The sequence below is a fragment of the Melopsittacus undulatus genome, chromosome 1, assembly GCF_012275295.1.
Source record: "Melopsittacus undulatus isolate bMelUnd1 chromosome 1, bMelUnd1.mat.Z, whole genome shotgun sequence".
Lineage (NCBI taxonomy): Eukaryota > Metazoa > Chordata > Aves > Psittaciformes > Psittaculidae > Melopsittacus > Melopsittacus undulatus.
In genome coordinates this window covers 134,468,064-134,493,523 of record NC_047527.1, presented here as the reverse complement: position 1 = coordinate 134,493,523, position 25,460 = coordinate 134,468,064, and the positions used below count along the sequence as shown (strand labels likewise).

Below are 25,460 nucleotides of genomic sequence, written 5' to 3'. Positions count from 1 at the left end.
TGAGGTTTGACATGACTCACCTAAAACACATCAAGTTTGTGCTTGGTTCATGAAGACCAGCAGCCAAGCAGAGGAGGGAGATGGAGACCCAACCAGGGAAGTAAGGGTGGGATGTTGTGCCCTGTTCTTAGCCGTGCCCAGCACTGCTGAGCAGGCAGGAGCTGTGTGATACAGCCGGGGACAATGCAGCTGGGCTTAGGAAACAGTTTTGAGGAGGAAAGCTGGAGGTATGAGGAGGACAAGAAGCTTTTACTGTAGGAATTTGGGGCCTGGGGAACAGTGATGGGTGCTGCCTGTGGACCTAGAGGAAAGCTGGATGCTTCATGGCTGCTGGGTTGCAGGCAGAAACATAGGAAAGCTCACCCGTTTACCTTATTCGAGAAGTGAGGAAGCTCTCCCAAACTGACCTGTTTACCTCATTCGAGACGAAAGGAAACTCACCCAAATTAGGAGGCGGCAAACTACATTTAGCTGTGTTTAACCCCCGCTCCTTGGCCTCATTTAACCTCAATGCCTTCCTCTTAGCCGGAGGAGGTCAAAATACACCGCATCCCCCGTGCCTCCGGGGCGGTGAGGAAGAACATTTTGTGCTCCACTTCGTGGAGAGCTTCCCCTCCTTAGTGTTGACAGGGCTTATGTTTATTTATGGTTCCCTTCTGGGAGCATGAGATGGGAGAGTGGAGGATGTCCCCCCCGGGGCGGAGACATCCCCGTTTTCCACCCGCAGTGGGTCCTCTGGAGGGTTTTCCTCAGAGGTGCCTTTCCCGGTTTCGGGAAGCAGTGTGGCGCGTGGAGCGGTGTGCGCGCACTGCCCAGCTGTTCCTCCCGGCTTCTCCTTCCCCTCCCAGGAGCAGGGCGCACACCGGCGCTCGCAGCCGCTCCGCCGCGCAGAACTGACGGGCTGCGGCAGCCAGAGCACCGGCATTTCCTGCCGGTGCTGCTGTGCGCGGAGCGGCCACCGGCGGATGCTGACACTGCCGCGGTGCTCCGTCCCCGTGCCCCGCACCGGCAGTGGTCACCGGCTGCGGTGCCTTCACCCCAGTACCACCCCCCCCCCCCTTCCCGTACCGCTACCGCCGCAGTGCCCCCACGCACGCGCCCGCCGCACGTGAGCTCCCGCGGCCCCGCGCGGCGCGGAGGAAAGTGTGTCACTGGGTGAGGGGGGCGGCCGGGGGCGGGGCGGGGCCGGCGGGGCGGGGCTGGGGCCGGGGCCGGGGCTGGGGCTGGGGCCGGGCCGGGCGGGCGGCGGTGCCGCACTCTGCGCGGCTCCCGATCGCTTTTGTTGTAAAGGGGAGGGCTCCGCGGCAGGGACGGGCGGCACTTGCTGCAGCCGCTCTGACAGGACACAGCGCGGCCGCTTCCAGCCCGCCTGCTGCATGTAGCGCTGCGGCGGGGGACGGGAGCTGGAGACACTGAGACCGAGCGGAGCGGAGCACAGCCGTGCCGGGCCCGGCGGAGCCCAGCGCGGCGCCGCCCCTGCCCCTGCGGGAGGAGGCCGCCATGGAAGTCAGCGCGGGTAAGCGGCCGCTGCGGGCCGGGGGGACGGGGCGTGTTTGTGCACGGAGGGGTCCCGCCGGGCAGGGCGGGCAAGGGCTGCCGGTGGCGCTGCGGGGTGGGGGGGGGTGGCGGGGGGGGGGGGGGGCACTGCGAGCGGCGGCGCTTGCCCGGCCGCGGCCCCGCTGGTGTCCGGGCCGGCGGCGCGCTGCCTCACATGGACCCGCCGGGCGAGCCATGTGCGCGCTGTGTTTACGTTCCGCGCGGCGTGCCCGCTCATTGGCCTTGCGGGGCGGTGACGCGCGGATTGCATAATAGTGCCGGGGCGGCGGCGCGGGGCGGCTGGCGGCGCGGACACGTGAGGCGGCCGCTGTTTTGGTGACCTACATTCGGGGCGGCGGCGGCGGGGCGCGACGGGGACACGTGGGGCTGCGGCGGGCCCGGCTCCGCCCCCAGCCCGCGGTCGAGGGAGGGAGGGTGGGGGGGAGCGTGAGGTCCCGGTGCGGGGGGGGAGGGGGGGTGCCCGCACGCGCGCGGCCGTGTGCGGCGGCGGGGGCTGCCTGCCCGCCGGTCCCGCACGTGGAGCGGCCCGGTGCGCGGGGGAGGTGTTGTGTAACGGGGAGGGGGCGGCGGGACCGGCGCTTTCCGCACAGCCCCGCTCCGCCCGGCGGCCCATGTCCTGCTCCCTGCGTCCTTCTCCTCCCCGTTAGCGAAGGGCGGTCTGTGGTGCCCCCGCAGCGCCGGCCTTGGGGCCGGGGGAAGCGGTTAAGTGTGGAGCCAGTTGCCGCCTCCTTCGCGCTTCTGCATTGTTACACCTTCCGTTGAGATGCTTGCACACTGCGGTGTTTCCCCCTTCCCTCATGAACTGGATCCGTGCACCGGGTTCCCTAAGCAAAACCCGGGACTGCCTTACCCACGGGCCGTCGGGGGTCCCTTTCTGCAGGGTATCAGTGTGAAAAACCCAACCAGTGCATAGACCCGGGGCTGCTCTTTGTTTTGAGCTGTCAGCCTGAGCTATTGTATGGGAATTGACTCTGCTGACCAAACAAAAATAAGGTTCACAGGGAGACATAGCTTCTAAAATAAGAAAGTCATGGGAGTCTTGACTGTGATGCAGACAAGACTGACAAGCTCCCTAGGATACAGCAGCAGCACAACTCTATGGGCTCCTTAGGCTTTCGGAAGACAAGGGGTTGAACCTCCCCATAGGCAAACCTTCCTGTGCTCCCCTGTGACATTGATGTTACCCTTGAGAGAAAAGGAGCATTAGTGTTTATGAGCAGGGTTTAGCAATAGTGGGGCAAGGTGGCAGTGTGGAGGAACACGGGGTTCCCTGCAGGGACTGTGTTTGTGTGCCCTGCTCTGCCCTTTGCAGATAAGGATGGTGCCTGCTGAGAAGGAACCTGGTGCTTCCCTCGGAGCAGGTGGACTGCGAGCTTTGACCTGGCAGAGGCACGTGCACCCGGACCTTTGTCAGATGGGTGGTGTCTGGCACTAACACGGGTGTTTGGCAAAGTCTTTTCCTCATGTTGTTTCTGGCCCCGTGTCTCCCTTGCAATTCTCCTTGCTCCAAAAACCCCCAATCCTGAATGCATGCCCTGCCGCAGGGAGGATTTATTGGAACAGAACACAATCTGTGCAGGAATGATGGCTGTGGTGGGGTGTAGGGGCACGGGTGCCCAGGAACGTGAGAAGCAGCTTGCATGTAGTGCACGTGTCACACAGCTGCTTGGTCTGACTTCTGCCCCACCAGGCAGGGGATCCTGTGCTGCATGCTTTTTTATGGTGTTGGTGGTGGTTTCCTTGGTAGAAAAGATTAGACGATAAAGAGGAAATGGGCCAGTGAAGCTGCTGCAGAAATGCTGAGAGGACCATTACAGTTGATAGAAGTAATGAAAATTTGTCTACCTGCAAGCAGTGATCTTTCCAGGGTTGTATAACAGTGCTGCCTTTGTCTGTGAGGAGGTGATGGCTGATGTGGGGAGCCCCAGCCTGCCATGCCAGCTCAGTTGACCAAGGACCCTAAAGACACCAATGCTTTTATTCCTCCAGAAGAAGCCAGTGTATGGCCCATGTAAAGTTTTTATTCCTTACTGGTATGTGAAGTTGTCCTGAGTTGTCTGTGAAGATGCTCTAAATAGCAGTACAGGCATGAGGTTGCGGAGTGTAGTTTATTTGAACAGTCGAGTGGCTTTCACCGTTGAAGTATTTGTATGAAATAATGTTTTCACATTGGCTTTTGAAATGCTGAGCCTTGGAGACCAACTCCAATGAAGTGAAAACAACCTTCTCTTGCTTAGAAGCAAGAAAAAGGAGCCTGTGAAAAGCCAGAACTGCTCTGAGGTCTATCTGAGGACAAAAAGCTGTTTCATTTGAGGGATTCTCAAGTGCGTCAGATAGCAAGACGCGGCAGGACAGAGACTGCAAATAGCAGCCTAGCAGGTGGAGTTTAGCTGCTGCTGGAAGCACTGCGAAGGCTTGCAGTTGGACAAATGGTGCTCAGTAGGTTAACCAGGCTGCAGTGCTATTACTTTCCCTTGCCCCCTTTCCTCTGCATCATGAGCACCTCCCAGTCCTTCTTTTCTGTGCCTCTGGCACACAGCCTGCATGAAGTCTTTCTCCCTGCCCTATTTCTGTCCCTAACCTAGCTTGTTTGCATTCCAGCTCCAGCACTGTAAGGGCCTGGCTTTCCTGTGGCTCCAGATGAGCTCTGCTCAGAGGGTGGCCAGGGAAGCCCTCCCTGGGCTTCCCCCTGACCTCTCCCCACTGCCCCATCCTGCAACATGGTTTGTTGCTCTGTCCTTTGGGTCTGCTGTTTCAGCTTGTCTTTAATCAGAGGAGGCTGATAAGAGGAAAGAAGGGGATGGGGCAGATGATGGGAGGTCAGCCCTGGAAAACAAATGGAGAGGAGCAAGCTCGAGGGAGGGAGGGAAAGGAGTGTGTGCCCAGGAACACGTGATGGCTGGGTCTGGTGGTGCTGGGTCACGGCGTGGCTCACATGGCAGCGGTGCATGTCTGCTTGTTATGTCACTGTGCCGCCTTTTTTTTCTTGCCTTAGGGGGTGTGATAGCTTACATCAGCTCTTCAAGCTCGGCATCTAGCCCAGCCTCATGTCACAGCGAGAGCTCAGACAGTGGCTTCCAGTCGTCCTCTTCGCCTGTACCATCTTCTCCAAACAGCTCCTCCTCGGAAAGCAGCTGCAACGGCCGGGGCAGCGAGGGCTCTGATGGGGCACCAAAGAGCGATCGGCTGGAGGAGACTATTAAAGCAAACCAGTCGAGTGTTGCTGGCTTGACAAAAGGCCATAATGGAGTCACAAGTATGTTTGGTGCCAGTTCCTGTAACCACCATTTCCCCCCTGTGTATTACAGCCCTGTGTGTTACAGTCAGGTCCTCTGTGTGGTTTGCTGTGAAGGCATTTCTGTAATTTTCCATAAGCATGGAACTAAAGGATAGTCCTTTAAAATGCATTCAACTATCGAGCTCCAGCTACTTTGTGCTGTTTTGGTAATTGGAGGGGATCAGTGATAAAGAACTATATTTAAACAGTTTTGGAAGGGCAGGGATCAAACTGAGTACTGGATTGAGCATTTTACCACATACTCGGCTGGAATTCAGACTAGTCTTTTGAAGGCTGAAGTCTTGTAATGGCAGAATTGTTTTATCATTTTCAATTGTTACGAATCTAGGCTAAACATGTAACAGTTCTACCTTAAAAATCTTCCCTCCCCACCCCACCCCCTTCTTTTTTTTTCTTTATATATAGTGTTCCTACCCTAAATTCTTAGTAAGAACATTTACTTCCTCTTAAAAATTCACTATCAACTATATTTTTGGTGTCACGGCACAGTTTCCTGAAGATGCAACCTGTTGTAAACTGCTCAGGCGGATGTGTGAATGGGTGGATATATAGATAGATAACATTTTTAGCTCAGTACTAGCTAGGTAAAGAAAAAAAAAACCCAACAACCAAACATTTTTGTGGTTTGGTTCTTTTTCAAAACCATGAAAAAATAAAGTTTTAGTTCCTCTTTGCAAATGAAACCCAAATGTCAAATACATTATTTTTCCTGGTAGAATATGTTTCTGCAGGAGTATTTCCAGCTGTCTTTGTTGCTCACTGTTAAGGTAATTTTGTGGTTACTGAAGTCACTGGTAAAACTCCCATTGGCTTCAGTGAAACCAGTGTTAAGCCAGCATTTAGGACTTGCAAAAAGTCTTTACTGAATTTATTGACAAGCTGAAATAAAACAGGTGGGGAAAAGCTTAAAAAACGCAAACCATGAGCATATTTACAGGGCTGAGAAAGTACTTTCAAATTCAAGCGTGCAAGCGTATCGTTCTGGATGTGCACTCAATTGAGTAGTCTTTACGTATGAGGGTGTGGCTGAGTTACCAGTTCTAAGTTGTTATCAGATAGGTAGAGTGTATGGCTTGGTTATGGTATATAATAAAATAAAGTGTCCTTTAATATTTCTGTTTTAAAGAAAATATGTTAATTCTCTGTTGGGGAAACTGTAGCCTTTATATGGGCTTACTTCGTCATGATGGAAAAAGAAATTGAGCCCAAACTTTGGTGGCCTAATTAACTAAATGGTCCCTTTAAAAGCGTGTGAATGTAACCAGGCTTTCTGCAACTCAGTACAATGCTACTGTGATTGAAAGTCCAGTGAATACATGCTTTCTCCCTGTCCTGATGAGCGCTTCAAGTTTGTCTTCCTTCCCCCCCCCCCCCCCCCTTGCCCTGGTAGCTTCTGAACTGGTCAGGGATTTTGTACGTTCTTGTTTGTTCCTCTGCTGTGTTTTTATATGTTGAACTGACCTGACATTTTGCTTTCAGTCTAGGTTTTAAAAGCTGGAAACACTCTTTCAGTTGTCATTGGTTTTCTATATCCTTGACTTTTCTGTTCTGATTCTAGAATTTAATGGCATGGTTCTTCTTTGCAAAGTCTGTGGAGATGTCGCTTCAGGATTTCATTATGGTGTTCATGCCTGTGAGGGCTGCAAGGTGAGCTGTGTTTCTGCTCACCTTTCTGCTGGTGAAATTCTCAACTTCTCCCCATAGTGGAAAGGGGGTGATGCTGCCAAAAAATATTGGTATGCTTCTCTGTTAAACTTTAATCTGAGAAATTCAAGGCAGTGTGTAAGTTGTAGGAAAAGGCAAACCACTTAGCAGGACACAGTATCCTTCAAACTCTGCAGTGCTTTCAGTTGTTGTCCCTTGTCCAATCCTGCCTGACCTGGAGTGCAAAGCAGAGAACAAGACCTGCAAACAGAGGTGGGAAGGACCATGTCATGCCAGACATGTGAATGTTAATTGCATTAAGAGATAGTGGGTGCGAGTTGTCGTCTGGGCTAGGACACAGAACAAAACAGCTTCAGAAAGGCAGTTCTTTATCACAGGGAAAGCCAGAACTATGTGCTTGCGTGTTCATGCATCAGTAGATCTGTATTTTCTAATACTGTAACAATGAAAATGTTATGTTCCGTGACAGTTTATCAGCTTAAGGGTTATGTGAAGAAACCACCTTTGAAGGTCATATGGGACAACAGTATGGTTTTGTTGCCAGACTGGGAAGATTGATGTCTAAGATCTGATTTTGACTTTCATCTTTGTGCTGATGTCATAGGAGATTGAGTGCATCTCTTAGAAACTGTCAGTGCAGTGATAGAGGTAATACTGGAGATATTTTGCTCTTAGCTGCTGACTATGCAGGAAGCAACTTAGCATCTTCTATAATTAGAAAACATAATTAGTTTGCATTATACATAGATCACACACAAAGTATGTCATGAGCAATAGCAAGTTCTGTAAAATCACTTTTGGCTGATGGCTCTGAAGCAGCTTATGGAAGGCAGGAAAGTTTTCTGTGCTTGCGGAGAGGTTAATCTTGCCAGGAGGACTTGTCATGTGCTGTAATAATAGTTCTGGGATTTTTTTGTTTGCTTACAGGGTTTTTTCAGAAGAAGCATTCAACAAAACATCCAGTATAAGAAGTGCTTGAAGAATAACAATTGCTCTATAATGAGAATGAATAGGAACAGATGTCAGCAGTGTCGTTTCAAAAAATGCCTGTCTGTTGGGATGTCGAGAGATGGTATGTTCCTGAGCAGTGGTCCTCTGAGGGGGAATATGCTGCCCACCTCAGAACGAATTGCTAAGGGTCTTAATGGCAGATAACACTGCCAGCCCTGTTGTCAGGGTCAGGTTCCCTCTTTGGGAGTGTTAAGATCAGCTTGCCTTGCTCCCTGACCATCCTGAACTGGTAACGTAATACTGTCCCTGGAGGCTAATGCAGTGGGATGCCCTGCAGTGGTCTCTTAGGGGCATGGTTGTAATATGAGTCTTGATTTTGTTTCTATGAATTTGCATTGTTACTGTTGCTTTTTCCATGAAAGGGAATTCTGCCTAAGTTGATACCCTTAGAGTAATCATTATAAAGCCTAAAGAGTGAGGTTTGGATACATGGGATGAGCATAATGACCATGTACCTGCTGGGCCTTTTTTTCCCCTTGGAGGGAGGGGCAGGCAAGGAGGAAAGGGTAATGTGAGCTGTGTCTCTGACCACCTTGCTTGCTATCCACTCCTTGTGACATTTTAAAATGTAATGCTGAAGGTGTAATTCATTTGTCTGCTACAACTTGATGTCACAAAGCAGAACTCTTCCTCCTGTTTCACTTTTTAATTTTCTCAGGGTGTTTATTTCACAAGAACCAGGAATCTTGGGCTGTTAATAATCTAGTGGGTGGAGTGTTAAAACTTATTCTAAATAATTGCTCTGAGTTCTTGTCGTGCATACGAGTTATTTCATCCCCTAGGCGCTTGTTTGCACATAAGGTTGCACCTGCTTTAATGAAAGAGAGTTAGTTACATTAATGATGGGCTACTGCATGAATATAATTACATCAGTCGAAACTGGTTATAAATCCTTGTAAGGCTGTGGTTGGATGGGCTGGTAGAGGCAGTTGTAGATTCCTTAGGACAGGGTCAAAAATGCTGCAGCCACAATGATGCCCATCCCCTTGCCATCAGAAAATGTCCTTGTCAAGGCAGAGTTATCAGGAAAATGTACCAAGGTAAGTTGCACTCAGCACTGACTCTTGTTTTGGCAAGTTATATACATGGTCTGTGAGGAGCAGGCTTGTATGACCTATTCAGATATGTTACAAACTGTGTGTTCAGCTAATTGTCAGCTCACAAAGTTGTACTGGTTTGGTCAAGTCTTAAATCCTGATAGTTAACTAACAGCTATGTGTGCTTCATAGCCAAGTTTGTAGCAAAAGGGGAAAAGGCTTTAGATTATATGCTGTAGAGCTGCCTTCTCTTTGTGTGTAAACAGCAGCATGCATTTCATATCTCACTCCTTGACTTCAGTGATAATACCCCTGTTGTAGTATTGGTGAGAGCAGTTAATGTCTTTGTTTGAAAGGCAGGATTTTTGGTGGGGGCGTGTATTCTGTGTGTGTGCATGTTAACGCTTTCAGGATTGACCTTCTTTTTTTCTCCTCCTCCCCCACTTTCGTCTCCCCACCTTCGTAGCTGTTCGATTTGGCCGTATTCCCAAACGTGAAAAACAGAGGATGCTGATTGAAATGCAGAGTGCCATGAAAACCATGATGAACAGCCAGTTCAGCAGTCACTTACCCAGTGAAGCATTAACGGAACATCAAGATCAAGCACCTCAAGAAGACCTTGCTTCGAAGCCCAAGCAAGAGCGGGAAGCCATGAAAAGCCCTTCTTCACCTCCTGGTGCTGACATGGCAAAGGAAGAAGTGGTCGGTATGGTCACTAGGGCCCATAAAGACACTTTCATGTACAACCAAGAACAGTCCCAAAACCCAGCAGAGATGATGCAGCCCCAGAGTGGGGAGAGAGTGTCAAAGAACACTGAGCAGTACATCTTGAGCAGCAAGCACTGTGTTAGTGGGCTCGGTGGCCCTCAGTACCCTGAAAGTGAGCAGCACCTTGGTGGACAGTACAAAGGGAGAAGCGCAATGCATTATCCAAGCGGGCACACCATGTGTTTCCCAAATGGCCACTGTATGAGCTTCACCAGTGGTTATACTCAGCGACTGTGTGATAGGATCCCAGAAGATGGCTATTCTCCAAACAAGAATACCACTTACTCTTGCAGCACTGGAGGAAGAATGCATCTGGTATATTGATATCAATTGTTTGATATGACTTAGTAAAAGGCTTGGTGTTGGCTGTGATCCTCCTGTGCGTGTCAGTGAAGCTGCACACTGTGTGTCAGTGGAGCTGCACACTACTGGCACAACTGCTGAAACCTAAAATAGAGACACAAGTTTGAGAGTGCACATTGTGATGAAGGGGAATAATGGCTCAAGTTGTGTGGAGGGTTTGAAATCAGAGAAGTGATGGTGTTTCTTGGGTTTTAGCAAACTGAAAATAGACTAATGTCAAAGGTATAAGAAGACTTGCAGATTTTGTCTGGCTTGACTTAACATGAAAATGGATGTTTAGAGCTTATAAATTGCCTTCTTCACTCAGTCTTGAAGACTTCACTTTAAGATATCTATACAATCAGATATGCTGTATTTTCCTTCAAGGCATTTGGAACAAATTTCCGGGTTGAAACCTCAGGGCTAGGATTTTAAGTCAGTCTGCATAGGCTGGTTTTGTTACTGGTTTTCTTAAGGGTTTTTTTGTTTGTTTTCTTTTTTTGTTTGTTTGTTTTTCTTGGGTGGTGTCTTGTTTTAATGGGGTGAGGCCGATTTTACAGGCAGTGTAAAATACAGTCTCAGTGAGACCCACAGGCTGTGTATCCTCCTGAGAACATCTTCAGCTCTGAACAGAGGCAGGAGGAAGATGCACAGATGAACTGCTTGTTGGTTGAGGGTCTTTTCCTTGAGGGTACTTGCTCAAGTGTGGCTCTGAACACGCTTCTAGGAACCTTAGATGACTTTGCTAGTGCATTTTCTCACTGAATTCTTAACAAAGATTTTCTTGCATGTAGATTTTGGGTTTTTTCCTTTCTTTAACAGGTCCCTCCTGTTTGCCTTGCACCTGCTGTTCCTCTGCCATTCAGGCAACTGGTTCTGTAAGCCCCTTAAAATAGATTGTCCTTCTGTTTATCACTAGAACTGCCTAGGATGAGGGAACATAGCATCCTTGTTCTCATTCTGCACTCCTATCAAGAGGCACGAGCCCCTGACCTTTCTGAAGTACTTGAGCTGCCAGTGGTTTTCTTCCTCTAAGCTTGTAAAGGTTCTTCCCATGTTCTTGAAGACCCCTAAAGGTCTTCACACAGTGAAAGCTGCTTATCTTGATGCTGGGTTTTCTTTTGTTATACTTCCTCTTTCCCAGTTTTGGTTTGTTTTTTACCTTCTTTGGCTACCATAGATGTGGACCATGCCATCGCTAGCAGGCTCCGACTTTAACTGCAGACTCCGGGCAAATAATAATTCCCAGCCTTTCTTCCTTGCAGGGAAAGTATGTGGAGTCAGTGCAATGGCATTCTTGGCACTCCTGAGAAGCAGAGGTTAAACCTGTCAGTATGGGCAGGCAGGGAGTGGCCCTGCCTGCAGAGGCCCAAACCAGTCATTTTGACCTGTGCATAGTAGCTGCAGGGAGACTCAACACAGCTGATGACGAGACAAAACTGAATCCAGCAGAGCACTGCACCCCTCATCCCTGACATGAATGAGGGTTTTGACAGGGAACTTGGACTATGATAGGTCTAAAATGAGTCAGTAGCAATAGGGGAGTGCAATTAGGCTCTGAACCAGAATAGAGACAGATATTCAGGGATTTAGTTTGGTTTTTTACTCAATACCTGCACAGAAAAGTAGAACAGGTCATTCCTGACAAGGGTTCTCTAAAAGACAGCTAGTTGACTGTACAAGTTGATACCTGCTTCCATAGGAAGCTTGCGGAGTTCATAGAGAGTCTGGATGATGCTCTTAGCCCTATGGTTTAGTTTTAGGTAGTTCTGCAAGGAACAGGGAGTTGGAAGAGACTCATAAGGCTCATCAAGTCCAACTTGAGATAGTCCATGACTCTTGGGCAGAGGACTCAAGAGAGCTTAGACATTATACATAGAGAGGAAAACTGGTGTTTTTTGCCTTGGGTCAGAGTGCCTGGGAGTTAGGGTAGATCATCATAGGATGAGAAGCTGAGGTGCTTTTTGTGTCCGATTCAGAGCAGAGTGGTGAACCAGATTTTTTATTCTCAGAGTGTACTGTACTTTGAGCAATACCTGTGTGAACTGTTGCAATACCATCAACAGAGCAGTGATTAGTGTCTGTCGTGCTTCTAGTTGTGTGCCTAGACCTGTTGTTTTACCAAGATATTTAATGATTCTCAGTTTATGGAAAAGGTCCCCCTTTACTCCATATGTAATCATTTGGGTTTGGGTGTTGTCCTCAGATACAAAAGTTATGCTGTGATTCACAGCTGAACCAAGAAATCTACAATGCTGTTCTTTGACTTTTAGGGAGAGAGAAAATGAAGAGCTTTCTGTGTATGGCATTTGAAAACAAACAAACAAAACCCAACAAAAAAGCCCCACATCAGAAATTTATGTCTGTCTCCATCTTGTTTTCTGTAGCTGTTGCTAAATACACAAATGCACACTCCTGCATGTGTGTATATATACCTGTTGAATATATTGTAATCATAGGATCTTCCATATGAAGAATTGCAAGGCAATTACCAGTTTCAAGATGAAAAAACCAGCATAGCTCGGAGGAATTGCTAATCTATTTCACTTGCTTTGCTGACATTATGTAGGATTGCATCCACCATTTACTATACCTGTGAGGAATACTTAAAGGAGTTCTCATCCTTGATGATGGCAGGTGAAATGAATATTAAAAGATTTAAACTTCATTAAAAGATGCAGATTTTAGAAAGCAGATCTGAAATTATCTTGGAGCATCAGGTTGGGTTTTACAGAGGGAATTTATTGGCAGTTAGCCTTGGCTGATACTTCTGGTCTCATTATAATGGATTCAGACTGTCCTACAAAAAATTGCTGTATGTTTGTATAAAAGAAAGAGCATTTCGTTGTCTTGTGACTGAGCAAGATTGGAATACCAGTTCCTTGGCCATCCTCCTTCAGTGATGCAGATGAAAACAAACATCTAGGAGGGGAAGGTTGTCTTGGTAAACCCATGACTCAAGAAGCCAAAGCTCACTTCCTTGCTCAGGTGTTGACGTGTTTGTCACCTTGACTGAATCCCTTTAATTGTCTGCAAAACAAGAAAGATAGATGAGAATGAATGTAGTAGTGACTGTGAGATTGCAGTTGATTGTGAAATCATGATTGTGAGATTACAGGAGTAATGCAAGGAAAAAAATCCAGAGGTCTGGCATGAAGTTGAGATCAGGGAAGAGCAGCATAACCTGGGTTCTCAACATTTCTGCTGTAAGTGATGTTGAAGTTGCCAGGGTCAGCAAATTTGGAAACAGATTACTACTGAACTGCTGTAGTGGGCTTTTTTCTCATTTTAAAGGGAGGGGGAGAAATCCGGTTGCTTTGGGAACTGGCTGAGGAATACTAATTTTTTTTCTCTGTGCATCATTATTGCAAAGCTTTCTTGAAGAATAAACCCACTTCTTTCAACTAATTGTTAATATTTGTAATGATCTCTTAAAGAGTTGTTTTCTGCATGTGTTTTGTAAACATAGGTCTGCCCAATGAGTAAGACTCCCCATGTGGACCCAAACAAGTCTGGCCATGAAGTCTGGGAAGAGTTTTCCCTGAGTTTTACCCCCGCAGTGAAGGAAGTGGTGGAGTTTGCCAAGCGCATCCCAGGTTTCCGAGATCTCTCCCAACATGACCAGGTTAATCTTCTGAAGGCTGGGACCTTTGAGGTGAGACCACTGTGTGTATATTGTGGACCTGGCAAGCTGTGCATCACTCTGACCCCCTTAAAAATAAATAGAACTGGATTATATGGGGCAAAACCACCTTGTTCATGGATGCTGTTTCTTTAAGCTGATGGTGTCCAGTGCTTCTGTTTGGTCAGATCTTGGTGAGCTGTCCCTCTTCTAACAAGCTCAAAATTGCTCAGCGTTTCAACCTTTTCCTCTTCCCTGGGCATTAATAAATGATTAGCGAGGAGTTTCTTGGGTTTGCATAGGAGGAGCTACTTTGAAAGCTACCTTTGTTTAACCTGGAGAGAAGCACAGTGCATCTGGAAGGGTGGCTAGTTTAGAAAGTTACCTATTGACCAGTTTTGTAGAGGAAAGTCTTTATCACTCTGTGTGTCCTTCCTTCTGCCACTGTGCTCCCTACCAAAGCCAGAGCATCCATCCTGACCAGCCACCACTAGCCTTTGGTGACATTTGGGGGTTGCTGAAGCCTCCATCTCCAGCATAGTAACACTGGTAACTATCTGTACTACTGCAGTTCTGTAGATGCTGTACTACCTGCAGCGTGACTTACAGACTAATCCCACCAAGTCCTTGTGGTTAATTTCATCCACTTGTGGTCATGACGTATGTACGAATTAGTGGTGTTAAATTGGAAATGATACTGGAGAGCTTGATGCTGTTTTATAATTAGTGACCTTCACCAAGAGACCTTTACTTAAGGTTTGAGCTCCTCTTCCAGACTCCTGCATCTGTTGGAAACCATGCACGTTTTATAAGTATTCAAATGTCAAGTTTAAACATAGAGAACTGGTAGAGCTGAAATCCCAAGTATTCAATGTTATGTGCTTTCCTGGGGAAGGCAGGACTGGTGATGTTTTTGTTCATGTTTAGTTGATTTATTTGTTCAAAGAGAGATGCTGGATTTCGTAGTTACTTGAACTGAAGCCATTTCTTGTGTAATGTGATGGGTCTTTCACCCGCATTTATTTAGCCTGGTTCTAAAATGGGTAATTGTTGGGCTGGAAAGTATAGGTTACACTGCAAGACCTGGTGCCTGGAGCATGTCAGTTTCTTTGTTTCTTCTATTTTGCTGTCATGTATTTTTTGCAGTTATTCTTGACCTTTTTCTAGTCATTTATGGCTCCTGGAGCTAAGGGCTGTATTTTCACTTCTTTAGCTACAGCTTGTTAAACTGGTGTTCACATTACACAAAAATGTTAGTTCCTTCCTGTGTAAAGTGGTATGCTGTCCAGTGCCTGCGAGAAGGGTAGAGAATCAAGCTTGAACTGTTTCTAGAATGCAAGATCAAATCTCCATGTTTTGCATGTAAAATGTTTGGTCCTGCCCTTTATTCACCTCAAGCCTATTCATATACCTTTTTGCCGGTTACAAGCACTGCTGATAAGTTACTATATCAAAGAGAATTAATAATAATGTATGGCTGCATGCTTATCCCTATTCACTTATTAATGAAACATTAATGATTTCTGTTACCAAGCTGGTACCTGTAGTTAAAGGGCTTATGTTGGCATCCTAGCAACAGGGGAAAAAAAAAACATAAACAAACAAACCCCAACAAACAAACAAATGAAAAAATAATGCTGCAGAGCACTGGAAAAAACCCAGACCCAGCAGGATTTATGAAACCATTGCAGTAGATGCAAAAACATCTTGAAAGCCTGGTACGTACAAGGTCATTTCTTGCTTCTGGGTAACTAAACTAGGATATCCCAACATCTGCATGTTAATAGAAGTATCTGAGTAAAAGTACTGTCTCTGAGCCTGTTTTGGCTCCCTTCGGCACCAGTGTGTGGCTGTCTTGGCACTGTGCTTACCACTAGCTCATATTCAAGGAATGTTTGTTTGTCCGGGGACAAGAAGATGCATGGAGACTATGTTGGTGCAGAAGCAGCGTGGCTGTATATAGTTGACATATGTAAGCTAAAAAGCCCTCTTAGAACTGGGGGTACTGGCAACCTCGCTATATAGTGGTGGGATCTACATGGCCTTAATGGGAGCCAGATCAGAAATAGCTGTGAGGGTGAAATAAGAAACTCAACTGGATTTTTAGTGGGTCCTCCCTAACATCCACAAGCCTCCACTCCAAATGTAGTTGATGGCAGAGCTGAGAAGGACCTTGGATCCATTGGGGTAGTAACTCAATTTCTGGGGGGAGAAGTGAGCAAGCACTTACCTATGTGGAGACTTTTATGTGCTCTTATTGCTATGGTCAGGTGGTGGGTTTGATCAGGTATATCCCCAGCATGCACAAACAGGAATCTTGAAGTGAAATGGGGTGAATTAATCATGTGCTATGCCAGTCTAAACTGTTCTTCCTTAGATTAGAAGGGTGACATTGAAATCTATAGGTCTTTGCCTTAGTATAAATCAACACAGCTTCATGGGCTTCAGTTTTGAATAACAATGCTATGATAACAATGAATAATAATGAGCTGCTTGCTCATTATTCAAAGTTAATGTTTCTAAAGCCCAGTTCTGTAAGGGAAGTAACCATATTTAACTGAAAGGTTGGGGTACCTGGTAGGTCCTTGCTAATGCACAAGTTCAGCCCTGTCTGCCTGCCCTTTGTGTCCTTTTCTTGTATTCTGAGGGCTTCTGCATGTAGGTTTCTGCACGCTGTAGTCAATGTTATCAAAGGACACACAGCTTAGCTGACAAAGGTGAACAATATATAGTGCTTATGTGTCCATCAAGATTGCTGCATGTCATTTGGCTGTTTAAATTTAGGAGCAGGTCATTTAATGTGCATGAATGGTGTTTAAATTCTCAAACATTTTAATTTTTTTGAGCCCTCCCTTTTTTAAAGCTTGTCAAAAGCACCAGTCTTTGCTGAAAACCGGGTTCTCTTCTCAAATGTAGTACACATTTAAATTCATGCAGTTATGTAGGGTAAGTGACAAGAGACGACTTTCACACCAAGAGATTACAGCAAGTCTGAAGTTTTAACCAGTGCCAGTTGGTTCATTTTCTCCAAATAAGAAGGCTGGTCTGTGCAGCTTAAACCTTGGAAATGTAAATAAGGTTGTTGAACGTGAGCAAATGAAACTTTACAAGCCATTCCAGAGGGAAACGTTCACAGTACGACTGAGAAACCACAAGAGAAATTTCAGCCCAGAGGGGTAAGTTCAGCACATGTCAACTGCTCCAGCCCAGGTGCTTATACCAAAGGGATATTCCCAGCTGCAGCTACAGACCAGGTGCTGTTTCAAGCCCTGCTTCTCTTGACTTTTGAAGGCCTTACCTGTGGCTTCTTTCTACCAGAGCTCTTTAACATTTCTGTGGATAGAGTGATGCAGCATGGTACTTTCCCAAAGAATGCCTAGTGGTCCAGATCATTAGGTGGTGTAATTCAGCATTGTTTCAGTGGAGCTGCTCCACTTTACGCCAAGCAAGAATCTGGTTCAATATCTTCCTTTTGCTCTTTGTGAGTGTGGCCAAGAAAACCTTTCTTTTAATGCTCTGTATGCCTTTGGCTGTTCGATGGCTTAAGCAAGTTGACCTACTGGCATATTTATGAATGGCATTGTCTTTGTGGCTCAGGCTGTCTGGGGCTTACATTTTAATTTTCTTTCCTTTGGTGTGCTATAGCCCCTCCCCTGCATCCACTGACAAATTTCTTCACTTGTTTGTTTCTCTCAGGCTACTGGGTCAGAGCTTGCACTGATTTTGAGAGGTTAATAGCATGCTGTCAGTGTCTGTGTAGAATGCTTGTACAGCAGTTAATGAGACAGTTGGAATGATGTTAAAAGGTTTAATTTTTTCTTTGGCTTTCCTTGAATTCTGCCTATATTTATGTGGTTTTGTTCTGTTTTTTCTTCCACCAGGTTTTAATGGTACGGTTTGCATCTCTGTTTGATGCAAAGGAACGTACCGTCACCTTCCTGAGTGGAAAGAAGTACAGTGTGGATGACCTGCATTCAATGGGAGCTGGTGATCTGCTCAACTCAATGTTTGAATTTAGCGAGAAACTAAATGCCCTGCAACTTAGTGATGAGGAAATGAGTTTGTTTACAGCGGTTGTCCTGGTATCTGCTGGTAAGGAGAGAAAGTTGAATTGCACCTTTGCCAACTATTAGATACGTTTTTTATTAGAAGATTCCTGTAAAATGTATACCTGTTCTTCCACATCTAAGTGCAACTTAGTCAAATTTAAGTTACTAGCAGCCTGTCATTTACATACCTGCTTTTTTTGATGCTGCCTTTTGGGAAGATGTGACAGTAGGCTTGTATTTTCTTACTACTTTCTATAGAATGCAAAAATGCATCTCATAGCTGCCTGATGGCCATTTAGAAGCTATTTGTCTGACTTGTAACTTTCCCAGGACAGCATCAGTGAAATGACTCCTGACTTGCACAGCTTAAGTCTTGGGAAAAGGTGGTATTTCTACTTCCAAGTACTGTCATTGAGGTCTATTGCATATTTTACTTATATCCAAATCCAACAGTTTGATCTCTGCCTATGTCAGCAAGAGAGCCCTATTCATCTGCATTGTGACTTCTTACCACAAAAGGTCTGCCAATCCACTGACATCTTTGCCAGCCTCATATCTTGTTTCAGTCACTGGATATACAGAACACCTTGGCCCAGATTCAAAGAAGGATTAAGCACCTACTTCTGTAGTATTATCTAAAGCCTCAAATTAGGCATGTTAACTCTGCATATAATGCCTAAAATACAAGATGCAGAATCCCTGCTTGCTGGGTAAGGAGCTCTCTAGAGGTAGCTAACAGGAATGCTAGTAGTGCCCACTTAAAGAACAAGCCAGCATTTGGGGGCCACTTGCTTCTTTAACAAGTGTACATCTTCTACATGATTGGTTTAGACCCACATTTTCCTTATCAGGAAGGGGCACTCCAGACATGGTGCTGTAGGCACATGAAGCCTCTGTAGACAACGTAGGACAGTTTAGTCTAATAGCTTTGTGTGTGGCCTAACTGAAATGTTTTAACACACAATGGGCAGCTGTAGCCTCTTCAATTTGTAAGTGGTGGTAATGAGCAAAGAGTGGTACAGATTTTGCAAGCTTTGAAAGCTGGAATGAATGGTAGCATGAAGCAAGCATGGCACTGTAGTCGGTTAGTGAAAATGTTCAGTTAACAGAGAGAAACCTGGGGGCTTAGTTGCTTTTCCAGACTCTGCTTTACAAATTTTATCTTAAAAAACCTAAATTGTCAAGAACTGGAGATAACCTTTGAATAAGGACTGAGAACCAGGCTTCTTCCCTCATTGTGTAATGCTACAGCCACTCTTCTCGCTTGCTCAGCTGCTGGGCCCTAGAATACCACAACCACTGTATCACCTGTTCTGAATGTAAGTGGCTGTATCTGTTCTGTTAAATGTGCTTATAGCCCAAAACCAGCTTCCTCCAGGCTTTTAGATGGTGTTTTATGCAGTTGCTAGCTCCCAGTAGGGCTTAGCTTAGGGATGGTCTGTAACATGCAACATGCAATATCAGAATTGTGCAAGATGACAGAAAGGGGTGGCGTTTGATATTCAGGCTTCTTGCAGCTGCTGAGGATTTTTCAGATCATAATTTGGACATCATTGCTACCTAGCTTAGCTGCTGTGTGATCTCATCTGCAGTCTGCTAACAGCCTTCCTGGACATCTTCATGAGCTGTTTCTAGGGCTTTATAAAATACAGCTTTGCTATTGTTTTAATGCTCATCCTGTATTCCAGGCACAGTAGTATCCTTGATGGTCACTGTGAGTCTAGCAGCTTTCAGATCAACTTCACTCTGTAACTTGTAACTGAACTGAAGTGCTGTGGTTGTTACTTGCTCAAGCGAGTAAGTGAGCAAGCTTCATATGTGAGCAGGTGCCTGAGAAGAGCAGAATTGCCCCCAACAGAGCTTTTGTGGAAGCCAGGAGGAGAAGGTACTGGTAGAACTGAAGGATCATGGGCACTTGATTAAATAGATCTTGAATGACAGATCCCCTACACTCTGCCCCTCGAGGAGGGGTAATTTTCCATAAGGTGGAGGAAGAGTTCAATTAGAGAAGGAGGAAGGGTTCAGGAATAACATAAAAGATGTTATGGAAGTGCAGGCGAAGGCAAAGGTGCTGTAACTGAAAGTAGAACTGAAAGTGGAAAAATAAAATCTTAATGCCATTAAGATGACTCCATCTCAGAAAGAAAGCTACTCAAGAAAAGGTTGTCAGGAAGAAAGCAAAGTAGTCAAGATTTATATCAGCTCCAGAAGCAAACAAGAGTGTGGGAATGTTGAATCTTGCTTAAGTGATCCAGAATGTAGCATACCATGCTGCACTAGTTAAAAATCTTTTAAATGAAAAAAAACCCAAACAATCCAAAAACTTACAAGCAAACCAACCAACCCAAAACCAAACATCAGTAGGGAAAAGAAGAAATGTTCAGAACTCTCTTAAACAGTGCTAGTGGGGAGAAGACTTGTCAGAAGCATCTCCACATTAACACTGGATGAATACCCAGTCTTGGGAAGGGTATTTAGAATGTGCAGAAAGAAGCAGGCATAGTAGCAAGGAATGCTTGTAACTGTGTAGAACCTCTTGTTTTGATGTCATATGCAAAGAAAGGAAAAGCAGGGCCATACAGTGAGGATGTGGGAATATTTCTGGTGGTGCTGAGGAATTACGTTGGTACCATTCCAAAACTGAAAGAACCTTTGGCTTCAGTTACCTGGATGTGTTGAAGATGAAGCAGAGATAGCTGGGCTCTAAAGAAGGAAGAAGCAAGGTGGAAGCAAAGCTGAAAGAATGTGGTTTGTGCAGGACTAGATACCAGATAATCTCTTAACTGAGGGTGATACTTTGTGGTAAAAGAATATATAATACACACCCTCTATTATTCTTTCTTATTGGGCTAGTACTAACAGAAACTTCTGCTGGCCACTGGGAGCAACTAGAAGTAGGCTAAGAGGGAAGGAGAAGAAAGACTTGCACTAATTGAAGAGAGGAGCCTACAATAACTTGCTGGAGACAGCCAGGAAAGACTGGACTGCATTCTTCTGCCTTCAGAGGCAAGGCAGAACTGTTGCCACTCTACAGAGCTCTTGAGAAGTCTCATTTGGCTTATGTTGTCATCTCTGCTGAGGCTAGAACAAATCGGGTTGTGTGAAGCAGGAGGCAACTTGGGTAGATGTTTTAACCAATAAAGGCAGAGGGGCACTTCTTCTCTCATGGAGAAAGCATGACAATTTTCACTGTTGTGGTTTAAGCCCAGCCAGCAACCCAGAACCACACAGCCACTCGCTCACTCCCCCCACTTCCTCTCACCGCTCCCAGAGGGATGGGGAGGATAATCAAAAGAACGTAATTCCCACGGGCTGAGATAAGAACAGTCCAGTAACTACAGTGACAAACCACTACTGCTACCACCAATAATAATAATAAGGGAAATAACAAGGGAAGAGAATACAACTGGTCACCACCTGCCAACTGATACACAGCCCAACCCAAGCAGTGATCTAACCCTTCTGGGTAACTGCCCCCAGTTTATATAGTGGGCATGACGTTCTGTGGTATGGAATACCTCTTCTGTTAGTTTGGATCAGGTGTCCCCTCTCTGCTTCCTCCCAGCTTCCCCTCCTCCCTGGCAGAGCACAAGATTCAGTAAGTCCTTGGTCGGAGTAAACATTTCTTAGCAACAACTAAAAACATCAGTGTTATCAGTGTTGTTCCCAGACTGAAAGTCAAACACACAGCACTGCACCAGCTACTAAGGAGAAAAATGACTGCTACTGCTGAACCCAGGACATCACTGCAGAGTGGAATGTGTGCTAATAATTTGATATTAATTGAAGTTCCTAATTGTCAGAATAGAAGGTTCTGGAACAGTCTTTCTGAAGGAACAAAACACATTATGTGCTTCAAGATGGATCACTAAGTGGTTTATGTAATATTTTTTCCCCATAGCAGTAGGGACCTGCACCAGTCTGGTAGGACTTCCTGGACTCTGTTCACCTGAGAGATCTGATAGGATTGACACTGACAGCATAAGGAAGGGATTCCCACGCTGACTGTAAGATCTGACTCAGTGTTACTCCAGAAAGCTGTTGTCATTCTGTGTCCCAGTTCCATGAAGTGCTTAAGTACATGTGCACATCAAAGCACATTTCTGTTCACGTCCGTCACTTGTGTGTGTATGTGCCCTGCTGAATTTACTTAGCATTTAAGAAGACAGGATACAGCTTGGAAAAAACAGCTCCTGTGCATGGTTGTTAGATGAGGCATTTTGCTTAAAAATGCATCCTTGCAAGCTGGTTACTTAGGTTCCACCTAAGGACAACAGGCATGTTCTTAAATACAGCTGTCTAGAAAGAGGTGCTTTGGGCATGGGATGAGTGCAGTTAGTGGAAGCACAATATTTTTCTCTATGTTGAAATTCTTCCTCAGCTGGGAATTTTTGGGTGCATCATGTTTCACTTTGTAGGTATTTCAGAGCACACAGAAATAGTTGCCAGTCATGACAAGGCTTGTAATTCCTTTGCCTTGGGGATCCCATTGTGCAGATACGAGTGTGGCTTGTCCTGAGTGGGATTTCTCACTCAAGCATAAACCTCCAGTTTAAGTTTAGGGTTCTGTTTCCACCCTTAAGAAATGTTGGAACTTCTTGCTTTCATGTGCCCTCTCTCCTTGCATTGAAATCTGTGATTCAGCAAAGCACTTAAGTGTGTGCATCAGTCTGTCCTTTGCTGGAAACATGGGTAAGTGATTACAGGAAAGGTGGTTGAATGATGCCAGGTCAGCATGAGCTTAACACTTTACAAAGTAAATAACATTTGAAGACTTTTTGGTATTGTGAATTTGAAACTTCTGACATAAGTATTTAATTATTCTTGTGCTTGTTAATGTAGTGAGTGATTCTTGCAGTGGTGTTATGGTGCAAAGTACATAACTACATTCATTCAGTCTTCCTCCTCCCTGTTTTTCTCTCTCTTACCCCCCCTCTTCTCCACCCCCAATCCCTCCACCCCTTTCTTTTTAGATCGTTCCGGAATAGAAAATGTCAATTCTGTGGAGGCACTTCAGGAAACACTAATCCGTGCATTAAGGACCTTAATAATGAAAAACCACCCAAACGAAGCCTCTATTTTCACAAAACTCCTTTTGAAATTACCCGACTTGCGTTCCTTAAACAACATGCACTCTGAAGAACTCTTGGCCTTTAAAGTTCACCCATAGGCCTTTAGGTCTCATTTGTACTTGGACTTGCCTCGTGTTAAAATGTTTTGTGCTAAAATATGTATTTATACAGTTGTACCACTTGTTGGAGAGAGAGTTCACAGACTGTGAACAATTGATAGCTGTCCCTTAACCATGCAATAACGCTTCAGCAGGCGCTTTCAGCTAGCGGCGGCGCAGCATTCAGACTCCTCCAAGACATCCAGACCCAGCTGTGCTGCACTTCTGCAGAGGAGGTTGTGATAAGCCCCAGTAAATATGGACTGTTCTTTCCTTTAGAAAAAAAGAACCACCACTGCCCTCTCATGTAAACTGAATGCAGAATAGCTGTGTATGTGCATACGGAGCATGGAGTGGGGTGGGAACGATCCTGCGCTAGTAGGAACATGGAAGAGCTGATTTAATTGGTCTTTCACTTATCTAATAGATGTATGTCTGTGTCTTTTGATAACTCACTCATGGTTTCCACTGTTGTTATTCCATTAAACCTGATGGAATGATTTCAGCCTGCACCAACTCTTCACTGAGCATGTGTTCATGCCATGTGTATATAATATAAATAGTTAAGTAATGAGTGTTTATGGCTATATAAAGTACAGAGTTGTGTGTATATATGTGTATGTATATAAATAGTTCTATACATAAAGTATACATATAATTTCTTCACAATATTTTAAACTGTGAAGGAATTTAAACTTACAACAGAAGGTGATCTATGGAAAGAACCAAATAGATGCACTTTGCATATTGCTGAACTAATTAGCTGACCATTTTTTAGAAAACATCCAGTTTGCATTAATATGCTGTGTTTGTTAATTTGAAAAAACAAAACCAACATCAAAACAAAGACCAAAACCAAGCCCAGAATGGCACCAAAGGGGCAAAGCAAGATTCAGTTTATAGAGGTTTGTAGGGAATCTTGAGTGGAGAGGGTTGGTTGTGGTGCTACTGAGTTTGATTGTCTATTGCCACTGAGGTTCTTACATTCTGATAAAGGTTAAAGAAGCACCAGATGCTCTTCAGAAACTTCAGCACAGCCAGAAAGAAGCTATCAGATGAATAACAGTATCTATCAGAGAAAAAAAAAAACAACAAAAAAAAGTGGGAAAAATGTGTCCATGGTTGCATTTGGGTGTATGTGTGTTCTGTGACTGTTTATTTCTTGCAATACATCATTTTGCTGCTTCATTGCTAAATGAGAATTGAAAATGGAAATGTGAGATTCCCCATGTCTTTTCACAATCTGGGCTTTGTGGTTCCCATGCCTGTTCTTCTGGAGCTCTCCATTGGTGTGTGTGCATGTGTGTGTGTGTGTGTATGTGCAGAGAAGGTGCACTGGATGGTCTGGATTTTTTTTCTTTAAAAACCACCACAAAACCCAGCCAAATAAATGGGACTTCTTTTTTTGTTGTTTATGCCAGTAGCAAATTACAAAGCAGATCCTCAAGGCTAAAGATTCTGCTGGTTTTCCATCTAGGAAAGTGGCGCTCTGTTTTTTTTTCCCTCCATTTGTAGCAGGACCTGGCACCAGAAAAGAGAGACTTTTAAAAGTCAAAGCAGTTGTGTTAATTAACTGTGTTTATGTTTTGCTAATGTGGGAAGAAGCAGCTCCATTACGCCTGTGTTTAGTTAACTTACCTTAGAGAGGCAGGTAGCCTTCTGGGACTGTAGTGTTTGGTAACACTACTCTGTGGAGGGAGAGACCTCTCCCACTGCTGTGTTCAGATGTTTGCAGTAGTTGAGGCCAGGAGCCAGAAAGCCACCAGACTGCAGGGCTCTTGCTGTGCAGGAGCAGCTCTGGCACGAGTGATTCAGTGGGAGCCCTTGTGCCTGCTGTGGAGGTGGAGCAGAGGCAGACCTCAGCCTGCCCCTGAGCATCAGGAGCTGAGCAGGGGATGGGAGACTTGCACCCTGCCATGGCTCTGGTCACCTCTGGGCTAGGGATTTACCCTCGCACAGTGGTAAGGAGTGCTGGCCAGGGCCCTAAGAGCAGGAGGGGGCATGTGCTTGAGCACATTTGGCCTTAGCTTTGGCTACAGAGCAGAAGAGCCCTTTTCCCTCCTCCACTGCTGCAGGGAGAGCTGCCCTCCTGCATCAGTGTGCTTTAACCACTGGATAATGGCCCCTTCGTTCATACAGTTTTGCTATCTAAATGTGCTATCCATGGCATACTGTCCTAATTTCTGTTAACAGCATCCTACCAGTATTATTTGTTTGAGAACTTCAGTGAATGGTGCATTGAACCATTCAGACTTTAGAAAGGACAGTCACGTTTTGTATTGTTTAGGAGCTGAAATTACTTCTTTTTAGACCCCATTTCAAATGTGGAAAGTACAGTTAACCATTGGTTGTTTTGAGAAGGAAGGAGGCTCGTTACAGAGATTGCCACCCTACAAATGTGTTTTGTTGTGTTTTGTTTTATTTTCTTTAAACTGTATTATTAAGCCTTTAGGAATGTATAACCAGGACCGAGTAATTACTGCTTATTAAATCTTTAGTTAGATTGACCATGTATGTCTATAGATAGATATTCTAACTTGTGCAGTTTCATTTGAGATAATCTTTCTGTACATAATGGAAAAACGCATATAACAGAGGAAAAAAAAAGCGCCAAACAGATTGACTGAACAAAAAGGTGATTAAAGTACAGTTCCAAAGTGATCCATGTATTACAAACCCTAGCTGGACTCTCAGAAGAAAATCTAAACTCATTGTGTTAGCTGTGTATTGTGAGCTCTTCTTTTACTGTGTCACTGGTTATACACTTGTTAAACGCTGAGATAATAGACTTCATGCCAGGCATTTGAGTACTGTAGATTGGGTCATTGCTGAAAGATTAATGTACTGTATGACTTAAATGAAAGTTTTTATTCTTGATTTTATTCTTGATTTTATTCTTGTTTTGAAAGATTAAATATGGGCATTACATCAGCAAGAGAAA

The 25,460-nt window shown here is 45.3% G+C and overlaps 1 protein-coding gene across 1 annotated transcript; it reads left to right on the top strand.

Annotated features, from left to right (window-relative positions):
* Positions 1-1,253: 1,253 nt before the first annotated feature.
* Positions 1,254-25,460, top strand: NR1D2 (nuclear receptor subfamily 1 group D member 2). Its single transcript, XM_034064166.1, has 8 exons — positions 1,254-1,516; positions 4,553-4,813; positions 6,414-6,502; positions 7,448-7,592; positions 9,035-9,651; positions 13,148-13,333; positions 17,182-17,392; positions 22,323-25,460. Exons 1-8 carry the CDS (start codon positions 1,501-1,503, stop codon positions 22,517-22,519), a joined length of 1,722 nt encoding a protein of 573 aa, XP_033920057.1. The 5' UTR covers positions 1,254-1,500; the 3' UTR covers positions 22,520-25,460.